The sequence below is a fragment of the Pelodiscus sinensis genome, chromosome 28, assembly GCF_052426305.1.
Source record: "Pelodiscus sinensis isolate ZL-2025 chromosome 28, ASM5242630v1, whole genome shotgun sequence".
Taxonomy (NCBI): domain Eukaryota; kingdom Metazoa; phylum Chordata; order Testudines; family Trionychidae; genus Pelodiscus; species Pelodiscus sinensis.
The window spans coordinates 6645500-6658197 of NC_143079.1; the positions used below are offsets into that span (position 1 = coordinate 6645500).

The following is a 12698-nucleotide window of genomic DNA, read 5'->3' on the forward strand; positions in this document are numbered from 1 at the left end:
CACGTCTATGCCCAGACCCCACCGAAAACCTAGTGTCACAGGCTACCTAGAACTTCGCTGACTCAGTGAAATTAAACGAGGGATTTCCAGCGATAAGTTTGTCACCATTTCAAAAGCAAGAGACTGCACGATTCTAATGCAGCCGTAAGCAGAGATCGGAATGATGGAGCCTCCCCCTGAGTACGCTGCTGCCTTTTTGAGATAGTTACTCCTCCCGTGGCTGATAGCCTACTGAAACCTTGTATCGCTGGACTACGGAATGGAGATTTTATGACACATGTGTCTCTGATTACAATATATTACCATTAATATAATGCCTGCATTCTACTTATCTGTGTCTTTGGCTAATAAGCTATAAAAGACCACCAGTGGAGAAGTAATAAAGCACAGCTGTTGAATCAAAGCCTGTTTCTAGGTCAAAGCAAGTTTGGGAGAGGCCAGGCAGAACAGGCAATACCAGGGGAAACAATACTGAAATGAACAGAGAAGAGGATCCTCCAAGGCAGCTTTAATTAATCTTTAGTTTTATCCCACAAGCGTTACTGGAGTTCTCGGCAAGCAGGCCAAGGAGAGGGTAGATGGCTGTATTTCCAGAGAGCATCTTGTTATTATCCAAATGGAGCCCCAAGGCTTTTTATAAATTGTACCCATTGCAGCAATTATAGATGCATGTTCTGTACCTGCACTCACGCATGCCTAGACACAGGGCTAGCAGACGAGTCGTTACTGGTCACCACTGAAATGCAGCCACCACCAGCATGAAACCGGAGCTGGTTTAGAACTCGTTGCAACAGTGCTCAGCTGAGAAGGGCACATCCAAATACCAGGGACATGTAAGGAGACAGATGCGTCTCACCAAAGCTGGAACATGTTGCCAGGACATTGGGGTACATCATAGAATCCCAGGGCTGGAAGAGACCTCAGGAGTCATCGGGTCCAGCCCCCAGCTCAAAGCAGGACCAACCTCAACTAAATCCTCCCAGCCAGGGCTTTGTTAAGCTGGGACTTAAAACACCTCTAGGAATGGCGATTCCATCCTCTCCCTAGGGAACCCAGCCCAGTGCTTCCCCACCCTCCTAGGAAAATTGTTTTTCCTAATATCCAACCTAGATCTCCCCCCCTGCAACTTGAGACCATTGCTCCTTGTTCTACCATCCCTCATCACTGAGAACAGCCTCTCTCCATCCTCTTTGGGCCCCCCTTCAGGGAGTTGAAGGCTGCTCTCAAATCCCCCCTCACTCTTCCGTAGGCTAAATAAGCCCAAATCCCTCAGCCACTCCTCATAGGTCATGTGCTACAGCCCCCAAATCCTTTTGTTTGCCCTCCGCCGGACCCTCTCCAATGCGTTCACATCCTTTCAGTAGTGGGGGGAGGGGCCCAGAACTGGACACAATACTCCAGATGTGGCCTCACCAGTGCCAAATAAAGGGGGAATAATCACTTCTCTAGATCTGCTAGCAATGCTGCTCCTAATGCAACCTAATATTCTATTCGCCTTCTTGGCTACAAGGGCGCCCTGTTGACTCCTATCCAGCTTCTCATCCACTGAATCCCCAGGGCCTTTTCTGCCGAACTGCTACTTAGCCACTCGGTCCCCAGCCTGTAACAATGCTTGGGATTCTTCCGTCCCAAGTGCAGGACTCCCGCTTTAGTGACCAGTGTTCAGGAATTGAGTTTTCCATCTCAGCACTCCACAGCGCTCACCACCACAACACCAGGGGCCAAAGGAAGAACAGCAGCTGAATCACCAGCGCTGCTTTCACAGTGATTCTGGAATGCCACTAAATCTTGCACCCAAATAACGACTTGGCCTGAATCAACTTTGCTGGGAAGCAAGGTGGGATGAGAGGAATCTTTCTTGTGTGCATATGGGACTATTTATTCTTTGCAGTACTTTAGTGTCTACGAGCTCTGGGCCTGGAACAGACTCTCACTACGCTAGGTGCTGTACATAGAACAAAAACAGTCACGTGGAACCCACCTGGCTAGCTGAAGCTAAAGATCTATTTCTTGGCAATTCAGTGAGATGGGTTTAACAGACAAAGACAAAGTTGCCGTATCTTTCATACGAGGACTATCTAGCTAATAAGCAACACAATTCCACCATAGAAGGTTTTTTTTTAATAATATGTGGTGATAATGTAAACGATAAAAGCAAAAATCATGTCAACCCGTACCCCACGTTAAAAATCAAGGGCAACCCTGTGCACAGAGCTGTATATGTTGATTTACTTTCAGACTTGGGATTAAACAAACAAAAAAAATCCCAGATGTCAAATGTGAACTAAAATTGTTATTCAGCAATTTGCATCACTTACTGTCTTATTAAAGTCAACTGATTTTCGTTTCATACTCTCTCTCCTCGCAATAAAAGAGAGAATCTAGAGACTTCTGAAGATACGTTGCTGCACTAAATTCAAGTCTCCTTTAACTAGTAGGGGTATCATCTCTAAATCTCTCAGTTCCTGCCGACTCTGGTGGGACTTGCACAGGAATGGGAGACGTGAACACTTAAGAGTTCCATTGATGACAAGATCCCTACCGAGACATCTACATCAGTGGGTTAAGACACATTGTAAGGCAGGTGTTAGCTCCTTGCCGTTCACAAGGCGTGGAGGGAAATGCAGTGATCCTGCAACAGGGAAAGTGGTATTCTCAATGTAAAGCAGGACTATTCTACTTTGGAGGCCCCGGGGGCCACAATGATACTCACAGCACATGCTGAGTGCCGCAACTTAAGCGTGGTTGCATATACATGCAAATACACATGCAAATAGCTTTTCACACTGATGGGCAAGAATACAAAGATTAAGGCAAGACTACACAACACGCAGGCCCCATTTAAGTCCATTCTGCTGATATTAATAAAATGCAATATTGACCCGATTCCCACCCATATGACAGCACTTTTAACGAGCAATGACAGTCCAGGAATTGAACTACTAAAACGCATCTCAGCAGCAGAACATTATATTGACTACTTTTTTGTTTTGGCTCCCACCCGCGGGCCACGTGCTGAGTAGCCCTGATGGAAAGGAACCAACATTTCAAGTACGTGTGACTGCAGACCAGCATGTTCAGCATCTGACCTTGGACTGAAAAGCCAACAGAAATTCCGGCACTGATTTAGTGGGTGCAGAATCAGGCGCTAGAAGAGCAAACCACTCCTAGGAAGACCCGCTTTTTCATGTAAACTCCACAGCCCATGGGAAGAAACATCACCAAATTCAGCCCCCTCCTGTGGCAGCAGAGGAGCAGGTGACTCATGGTCCGAGGTGGGTAGGATACTTTTCCCGCTATAAAGGAAACTGTCTACAGAAAATAAGTCAGTGGGTGTCTTCTGTGCAAATGGATTCATTATTAGACCCCTGCCTCCATGGTGAGCACTGAACACTGACTCAGCTCCAAAATCCCCATGGGAATCCACCAGTCCAGCTAAGGCTTGGTGGGACGGTTTTGCGATGCGTCACAGACTCAGATCCCTCAAGGCTTTTATGTGATTCTGAGTCGTCTGGTCAAGTCTATTTCTTTGTGAGGTCTTTACTTCCTAGCATCTCCTTGACTACATTTCAGGGACACTGGCAGGTCAAACCTAGCCTAAAATTTAGGTTTTGAAAAAATGCCTTTAACAAAAACTAAAAGGAACAAAATTCTGTAAATTCCCCTTTTTAAATTAGCAAAGGAAACATTCACTCTAGCGTCTGCAGCCCCCAAGCAGAAGCAATGCATTATATTGTATTGCAGCTTCTTAAGGACTAGAGATGGAAGCGGATACGAAATCAGATGAAACTGACTAGTCCGTTTTCCTTCTTCAAGCCCAGCAAAATTCATCAAGTAACCAACAGCCTAGAGACAGGCTAGGTGTTTAAGTGCTTTCAGTTTTTAACATCAAAAGGTGAAACATGGTTAAGTGCTGAAGTACAAGATCAGGAGCTAAAAGATCTGGGCTCTTTCTAGCTGAGCCACAGGTTAACAGTCTGAACTTAACCTCCCCATGCCTCATTCTTTTCACTGTAAAATAGGTAGAGCCTTGTAAATCTGCGGATCACCACTTTATATCTGTGGGTCTCAGATGAAGATATCCACAGCTCCTTTTGTGGCTATGGCTGTGGATACATATTTTGTATCTAGAACCCTGCACATTTGCAGATATATTCATGGGTCTCCACATCTGTAGCTCATTTTTGCGGTTACAGATGCGGGCTCTAAAAATAGGGATGGGACCTGCTCGTATGGAGGATGAAAGACTATTTGCTTTAGGAATGACTATGACTTTAAACCTGACTCTGTTCCTTTAAATCATGGGTTCCCAAATTGGGGGGCGTGCTCCCTTAGGGGAGGCGTGAAGAAATTCTGGGGGGGAGGGGTAGGCGACCCAGCCACACACACCCCGTCAATAGCACCCCAAGTTTTGCTGCTATTTTTTTGGGAGAGGGGGCGTGAGGGTTTCTCAAAAATCAAAAAGGAGGCGAGATGCCGAAAAGTTTGGGATCCACTGCTTTAAATATCAGAGGGGTAAATGATGTTTGTCCTTAAGGAACATGGTTACTAAGAGCTCTCGATTTTGCTCGTAGGGAAATGCTGTTACTTACTTTTTCAAGGGCTCTATCACTGTCTTTTGGATCTGGTTCACCTATTGGAAGAAAAGAGATTGTCACAAACAAATAAGCCTATTTGTGTAGCATCTTCCCCACCAGGACTCAGGCCTTGAAATGCTACTAGAGTACAAATTAACAACGTTGTCCCTGCCATCTAATCCCCACCCTATGCCTTCCTGTGCGCAGGAGCGGGAATGAAGTTTCCAGTGCAGCTGGCAGCACTAGGACACACCAGATGTCTTCTATTTCACCCCTGACGCTCAGCGAGTTCTGGTCTAGCTGTGGCACAACTTGCTACCAGGCAGGTAGTTGAGTTCAAGGTGCCCAACAGCTCTGGTCCTGTGCTTCTAAGCTGGCAAAGACAAAGCATGTTGGGAAGGCAGCAAACTGGCAGGAAAGAAACCCCCCCATGGGACTCTATAGAACTCCCTCTAGTCAGTTACGGGCTAGCTTGGAATGGCTCCAAGTGGAGGCTCATGCAGCTCTTCTCATCTGTAGACTGCCAGGATATGCTAACTTAACCTGGGAACCCTCCTAAGGTGAGAGAAGAAAGGGAAGGGGCAGGGGGCAGTTCATCTATATGGAGCAGACCCACATGCACACGCCACAAATCACCATCCCCTCCCCATTTCAGCCAAACCCACGCTCACCTTCTCTTGGTTGAACGAGTCCATTCTCTTCATGGCGGTGTCCAGGGCTGTCACCATCGCCAGGAAATTGGGGTCCTGCTCACAGAGAGGGTTGGACAACAGGTCGGAAGAGATCCTGACGGCGGATTTTGACATGGCTGCAGCACAACGGAACCCAGGAGCATGGAAAAGAAGAGGAGAAGGACCGTCACTGGCAAAGAGCTGCATAACAGGACGGGTACTTGCAAAATAATCCAGGCTTGCTGGAATTACTTCACTACTCCAGTTCTGGAAAGTACGGTCTGGACACAAATCTAAACCTTCAGGCACTCAGCTCAGCACCTACATTTTCCAGGGATACAAGCTGGAGGCTGGGAGCGAAGATAAAAAGAGAGGGTTGAATGATTTCTTGATGTAAACACTGAGGGTGCATGTACACAGCAGGGCTTCACTCGAAATAAGCCACGCAAATTGTGCTCTGTTAATTGCATCGCTTATTTCAACAAGGGGAGCGTCTACACGGCACTGATTTCGAAATGGAGCACTCTTCCGCCGACACCCCTTCCTCCTCGTACAACGAGGGTTACAGGAGTCATAGTAAGAAGTCCTCCAGCTTGACAGTATGTTGACAGTATGTCAAAATAACTACCAGCTGTGCAGATGCAGTTAGTTTAAAAGACTATTTCTGTGTAGACTTACCCTGAGAGAATATTTTTTATACAGGCTAAGTGTGGACCACTTAAATGCAAGATGTGACGCTGCCAGAAAATAATACCAGACTAACAAAAACAAGACTTTCTTTTAAAAGTAATGTAGATCACTTCTTTGATTTCGGGTGTACACCTGCCTTTTTTAACAGACTATTAAGCACTGCTGTCACACTGTAGTTCTCCACAGTCCATTAAGTCTTCCGAAAAAGCCTTACAAAAATACCTATTTGAAGTGGATTTAGTGCTGGGGGGAAAGGGGCCAGACTGACAAGAGTGGAGGAAAAAGATCTTTATTCACTGCAAAACAGGTACAACATGATCAGTAGTAGTGAAAACCTGCCACCAATGAGCCTGATTTTCTTCCAGAGGGAACCATTTACCCACAGCGGGTTCTCAGCACGCACCTCCACACATCTTTGCAGACTGCCAACAAGAGGGCCAGCGGTCATGGCAGTTGTGAACTGGCCACCACAGAGTCCTGGAATTTAAGGTGAGCCAACACCGAACCCAGGCATCAAGCCCTTTTTTTGCTTTTGTTCCAATTTGCAAGCATCCCTTCTAAAAAACTGTCCTCATTTTTCAATGAAGAAAATTCAGGACAAAGACCCTGATGTGGGTCTTCCCCAAACAGCAGGATAAGGCAGGACACAAGACCAGTGAGGAGTTCATACCACAGCAAACTCAATGATGTTTACAGTAAATAACTGGAATGTAACGTAGGAAGATGAATAAAACAGAAGAGCCAACACGTAAGTAAAACCATTGTAGCTATCTAGAAATTTGTCTCTCTTTTCCCATCATGTTGCTGTAAATTATTCCGGTTAAGGATCGGGAGGCCAGACTCTTTGGTACAGTAGTTCTGTTTAAATACAATCATTGTACAAACTTGGAATGTCTGAATTAAAGTCATCCTCAGCAACTTAAGAACACAAAGAGAGAGATTAAATGCTCTGATTTAAAAGTTATACACAACGATACAGAAAGCTCCCAATTGGTGTTCAGTCCACAATGAGACACTCACTAGGGAATAATAAAGCATCTGGGGTTGAAACATGTAAACCTTTAGGCAGATGGGACAGAAACCTCATGTGAGACCACATCCGAGAAAGGATTTGTGCCAAAACAGGACTGGGTTAAAACTCTAGAATGCTTCAGTGAGAAAAGAAATTTCTAGGTATCCCCAAAATGCAGAGAGCTGGGACTAAATACAACTGGGATAGTGAGCGATGGCAGGTAATGGTCAGGCAGATTCTCATTTCTCAGCTCTCTCTGTCGAGGAAGTGGATACATGTTTGCATGGTACTTTGCAAACATAAAGTGCTGAGTATTATTAATATTAGAAAAAGTGATCCTAGGCCATCGCTGGTTATTCAAAGCAAGACCAAGCTACCATGTCATGAGACAGACAGCCTGGTCTAAGGAGGCAGTTAGATTTCATTTCAAAAGGAGAGGACTTTTACTGCAGCTAGACGGCCACGTTTTTAAAAATAGTCCCGCTCCTTAAAGCCAACTCCCCTGAGGAAAGGGAACAAGGGATGGAGAAGCTGAGTGACCCTTAATCACAGCACAGCAAGCGTTGCAAGTGATTCGTACTGAGGTTTGGATCTCCTTTCCCAGCCATGTTGCTGAAGCTGAGAGGGCAGTGCCCACAGCTCCCAGGAAAACGTGTGCTGAGAAGTGTCCGCTTAGTTCTGAGTAGGGATGTGAAAGTGTAATGGTGTACACGGGTAACCGTCATGGTTACATGCAGGCTCTCCATGCACCTGGGCTCCCAGGGAGCTGCCTGCCCCCTGGCACAGAGGCAGCAGTTTGGGGAGGGGGAAAGGAGGGCAGGCAGGAGCCAGTATACAGGGAGCTGCCCCCCCCCCCCCGAAAAATTCAGCGGTTACACCAGCCGTGGCCAATCCGTGACTAGTGAGCTGCATGCGGCTTTCCCCCCAGGGTGCAGCTTGCAAAGCCCCCTGCATGGCTCAAAGTTGCCCCCACACTCCCAAAAACAGCCCTCTCCTCCCGGCTCCCTGTGCTGACCTGGGTAGGGGAGAATTAAAGATTGTGTCGGCCAGCGGGAGCCTGATGTGGCCAAAAAGCCTCTAAACACGTTTTCTTAAAGGGGTAGAGCTTTTTTTTTTTTTTTGGCTCGAAAACTTTGCCCCGGCTCTTTGCGCCGGATCCACTGATATCTTGGCTCTTTGCCCAGAATGGGTTGGCCACCCCTGGGTTACACCGTTAATGAATTAAATGAATTAGTTCTGAGTGTGTGTCCATCGTGGGCAGAACACGGAGGCTCCATCCAGGGCTGACTAGTTCCTACATGCTAATGAATGTTTACAGTCAGACTGAACAATCAACTCCCTCACCATGGAGATACAATGGAAGAAATAAGACACTAGGAAGAACAGCAACAGAGATGATGCTCTGCCAGGCTTCTGCTGGACGTGGGAACCACACATTTGCTAACTACTTATCTCTTCATCTCGCTTTTACTCCGCTATTGCAGGGCGAGGGAAGCCTCCAGAGGTCCCGAATGCCTCTTCAGGCATCTGTCTTCCATCCTCTATGGTCAGGGGCACTTTATTCACTGGCACCAGGTTTCAAATTCTCCCCTTGTGCAGGATTTCATGTCTTTAAATGAGAAATCAGCTCACACCGGATCTGGACAGGGCCTGGGCTAATTTGCAACTCTGCCATGAAGCAGAACGGAAAAGGAGAGTCCTCCCACAGCTCCTCTGGGGCTTGAAATGCTCCGTGTACAAACACCCACTGGAAGGGAGGGGAGGGGAGTCCTTTACCAGGAAAATCTTACCCGAGGAGCCCTGATCATGAACAACGTCCCAGGGAGAGAAGCTTCCCCTTGGAAGAGGCGCTTTCCTGCAGCAGTTGCTGTTTGTGCGGATGACAGTGCTGTGTGTGTAGCTGGGGACCCTCTGCCCCATCGCTGGCAGGCCGCACAATGTGGGTTCTTTCCGGCATACCCATCTCTTCATAAATCAAGTCACCCTGAGGTGCTTGTGGAGACGGGGCCAGCCCTCACCTGCCCTCCCAGGGAATTCACCCTGGCTCCCAACGCCCCCAGAGCCAATAAAAATAGAGACTGCTCCAAACTCAGTGCTGCAAAAAAGCCAGCTCAGTTTAAAACACGCTCCACCCCCGTGTCCCAGAAGGCCGCCGAGCTCGCGTCAGTAACTGGCGATCGCTGATCTCCACGTCCCCTGCCGCCTCTTCCTTTCGATGGCCTCGTCTTTTCATCTTACACCCATGGGCCTGGACTGCAGGAAGCGCTCACAGGGAGTCCTACTGGAGCAGCTGCTCACTGAGCAGCCAGGACCCCATGTGCAGGAGGGCCGCGCACCTGTACAGCAGATGTCGCTCACTGAACTCGCAGAAGCAAACAGCTGGGGCCGTGACATGGATCCTGCTTGGGTATTGCTTCCACGTGGCCCACTGCAGCGAGCTTAGGCCAGCTATTCGACAGAGCTTGCAGGGCTCGTCTCAAATGCGAACCGTTACGTTGGTGACGTTATATAAACGAAATACGCACCCGCCACACTCACAATCTCTCTCACTATGTGCGGACACTGTGACCAACACCAGGGGGCCTCGTTCTTGGCTGGGGCCTTCGGTCGCTACCTTAACACAAATGAGAATTCTCCCAGGTTATTAAATGCAGGAACGGAGCCACAGAGAGGTGAAGCGACTTGGCCAAGCTGGGGGGCAGGGGAGAGAAGGTTCTGTTCTTGGCTCAGCCAGTGGACTCACTGTGGGTAAGTAACAGAACAGGAGCCCTCCACAGGGCTGTCTTGTAGTTAAGGGATGTCATGGGGTGGCTGCCCCGCTCTGGCAAGCGAAGGGTTAAAAGCAAGCTGGAGGGAGCCTACACAAACCCAGCCAATCAGGGCCAAGCTGGGCTCTATAAAAGGCTGTAGAGTGCTAGGGAGCTCACTCTTGCCCTAGCCAGCAAGGGAGAAGGAGCTGGGTCCCAGTAGGGGAGGGAACCAGCAGCACTTTTGAGAGAGCACCCTGGGATAGCTCAGTGGTTTGAGCATTAGCCTGCTAAACCCAGGGTTGTGAGTTCAATCCTTGCGGAGGCCATTTGGGGCAAATATTTGTCAGGGATGGTACTTGGTCCTGCTGTGAAGGCAGGGGAGTAGACTTGATGACCTTTCAAGGCCCCTTCCAGTTCTAGGAGATAGGCAATCTCCATTAATTTTTTTTAAAAAAAGAGCAGGCTGGGCATGGGCATGTTCAGGGGAGCTGGAGAAAAGGTCCAGCCTGATCCCTCCCAGGCTGTGGGCCTGGGTACAAGGGCTGAGTAGGTGCAAGGGTCACAGGGTAGTGGCCCAGGGAATGGGAGCAATCAAGGGGAGAGGAGGAGGGCAGGACAAGGCTGCCACCTGAGGGTGGCTGGGATGGGACCAGAGAACTGGCCAACCCTGGGATCCCTCCCTACTTCTTTGCTGGTCATGGTCAGAGTGAGCTGTTTCCCCCCCTGCAGCCTTTTAATAGGGCCCAGCCTGGCCCTGATTGGCTGCCACTAGCCACACCCCCATTGGATGGGTTTGTGCAGGCTCCCTCCAGCTTGCTTTTAACCTTTCTCTTACCAGAATGGGGCAGCCGCCCCTCTACTAGGGAATAAACTAGAACTCAAGCCATCTGGGTTCAGTCTCCAGCTCCGCCAGACTTCCACTGGGGCCCTGAGAAGGTCACTTACTCTTTTAATGCCCCCCTCAGTCTGTGCAGCACCTTGTTACATACCCACATCTGCGTCTGTGCTTTTCTTCATGTCCTTCTGCAGTTTCTTGGTCTGATCTTCCAGCCTGAAACAGGAAAGAGCAAAACGGAGTGCTGAATCTTTAGAAAGCAAACCAACACTCACACGATACCTCTGCCCGCAGGCTGGCTGGTAGTTAAAAGGCAACTGGACACGTTTCTATCATGTATAATGCTGTTTAACCATGTCACTAATTTCAAGTGAGCTCCCATATCTTCACATGACCCTCCCGTTTACTATAAAAGCAAGAGTCAAAACATATCAGTGCTAGGCAGAGGAGCCGACAGCCTCATCGGGCCCCTGGGCAAGGTGGGAGGAGGGGTCCTGGCTCCATGCTCCCAGAAGGGGCGTGGCCTCAGGTGGAAGGGGTGGGGCTTGCAGCCCTCAGTGTGGCCTGGGCTGCAGTGCACTCCACTCCACCCTGCACAGCCCTCAAAGCCGCACAAAGGCAATTTAAAAGGCCTGGGGCTCCAGGTGCAGTGGCCAGGAGTCCTGGGCTCTTTTGAATGGCCACAGGGCAACTGCCCCTCTATTGGTGGGCCTGGTGATAGGTCCCTATAATACAACAGCTGCTAACTCTACAACATTTAACCCTGCAAACTTTGCTGGTTTGGGCCTGCTTGTAGACATTCTGGAAATGTTACATCCTATGCTTTAGAATGGCAATAAAACTGTCAATCTCTTGGGACCCTCCTCCCCTACTTGCCTCCCCTGCCCTCCGGTGGGTTGCAACCCTCTGACTGAGAAACATGTCGAAATTACAATGCACTAAGTGAGAGACCAATGAGCTGCTAACAGAGCATCAGAGGAGCGCCATGAGGAGAGATGCAATAAACCTGTGCTGGGTGAAAAGCAGATCTCTGACCACCCCTGACTTCTCTGGCCCCGCCACCCCAAGCTGGTTAACACTTACTGTTGAAGTTTCCCATACTCCCTTTCGAAGTCTCGCTCTACCTGTGGGAAGGAGAGAGAAAACCACATCAGCGCAAACACATTAGAGCACATTTCAAAACAATCCACAGGCCCCGTCCGCAGTACGAACTGGACTGATCCGCAAGTATCAACAGATACAAGTCAGACTCCCCTCTTGTTCCCACATTTAATTAAAGTTACTTGCTGAGAAAAAATTCCCCCCATAGACATGCAATCCATACAAGTATCAACAGATCTTCACGCCCTCCACCAGCACAGAAATGGAGCCATCTAGTTCAGTGCTGGTATAAAGAGGGCTTTATGTCCCTTCAACTCAGTCTGGAAGAAGAATGCATAACATTTCAATTATAAACCACCCCCCCAGACCTAAATTTGTTTCAAGTCCCTTCCAAGGAGTTCATGGGGTGGGGCATTCAGAGCTTAGACGATGTGTGAGACTAATTAATAAAGAGCTGATGCTCATTTTCACTTGCATTCAAAGAGTTACCTGCAACCATGAAAAGGCATTATTAAAATAATCTGAAACAGTATGCATTTATTATTAGCAATATGTATGTATATTGACCAACTGGAAACAAAGGGACCTAATTAGAGAAAACAATGTATTCTGTCTCACAAATATCCCTTCTCTCTGTAACAGACTATGGCCAACTTAGTTAGGTTTTAATATTGGAGTCTCCTATAACTGGAAGGGACCTTGAAAGGTCATTGAGTCCAGTCCCCTGCCTTCACAGCAGGACCAAGTACCATTCCTGACTATTTTTTGCCCCAAATCCCTAAATGGCGTCCACAAGGATTGAACTCACAACCCTGGGTTTAGCAGGCCAATGCTCAAACCGCTGAGCTATCTCTCCCCCCCAAGGTAGGTTTTGCTACCATCCTACTGTATCAAATCTTTAAATAAAGTTAATCTGACCAGATACTACACGTCACCTTTCTTGCAAGCTGTTTCTTAAATAAAACATTAAGCAGCACCTCCACAGGTTGGTAAACTCCGGGCTTACATTGGAATCGGGACACAGACGAAAACGCTCAAGATATTTACATAACTTTAGTCTTG

The 12698-nt window shown here is 48.2% G+C and overlaps 1 protein-coding gene across 3 annotated transcripts in view; it reads right to left on the reverse strand.

Moving 5' to 3' along the window:
• Positions 1 to 12698, reverse strand: part of BIN3 (bridging integrator 3) — a 69800-nt gene that overhangs the window by 24892 nt on the left and 32210 nt on the right. For all 3 annotated transcript variants that reach the window (XM_075910848.2, XM_075910846.2, XM_075910847.2), the window contains exons 3-6: positions 11619 to 11659; positions 10690 to 10751; positions 5249 to 5385; positions 4593 to 4633 (exon numbers count right to left, since the gene is read on the reverse strand). In XM_075910848.2, the coding sequence (XP_075766963.1) occupies positions 4593 to 4633; positions 5249 to 5385; positions 10690 to 10717 (206 nt within the window). In that variant the 5' untranslated portion in view covers positions 10718 to 10751; positions 11619 to 11659. The remainder of the gene's footprint in view (positions 1 to 4592; positions 4634 to 5248; positions 5386 to 10689; positions 10752 to 11618; positions 11660 to 12698) is intronic.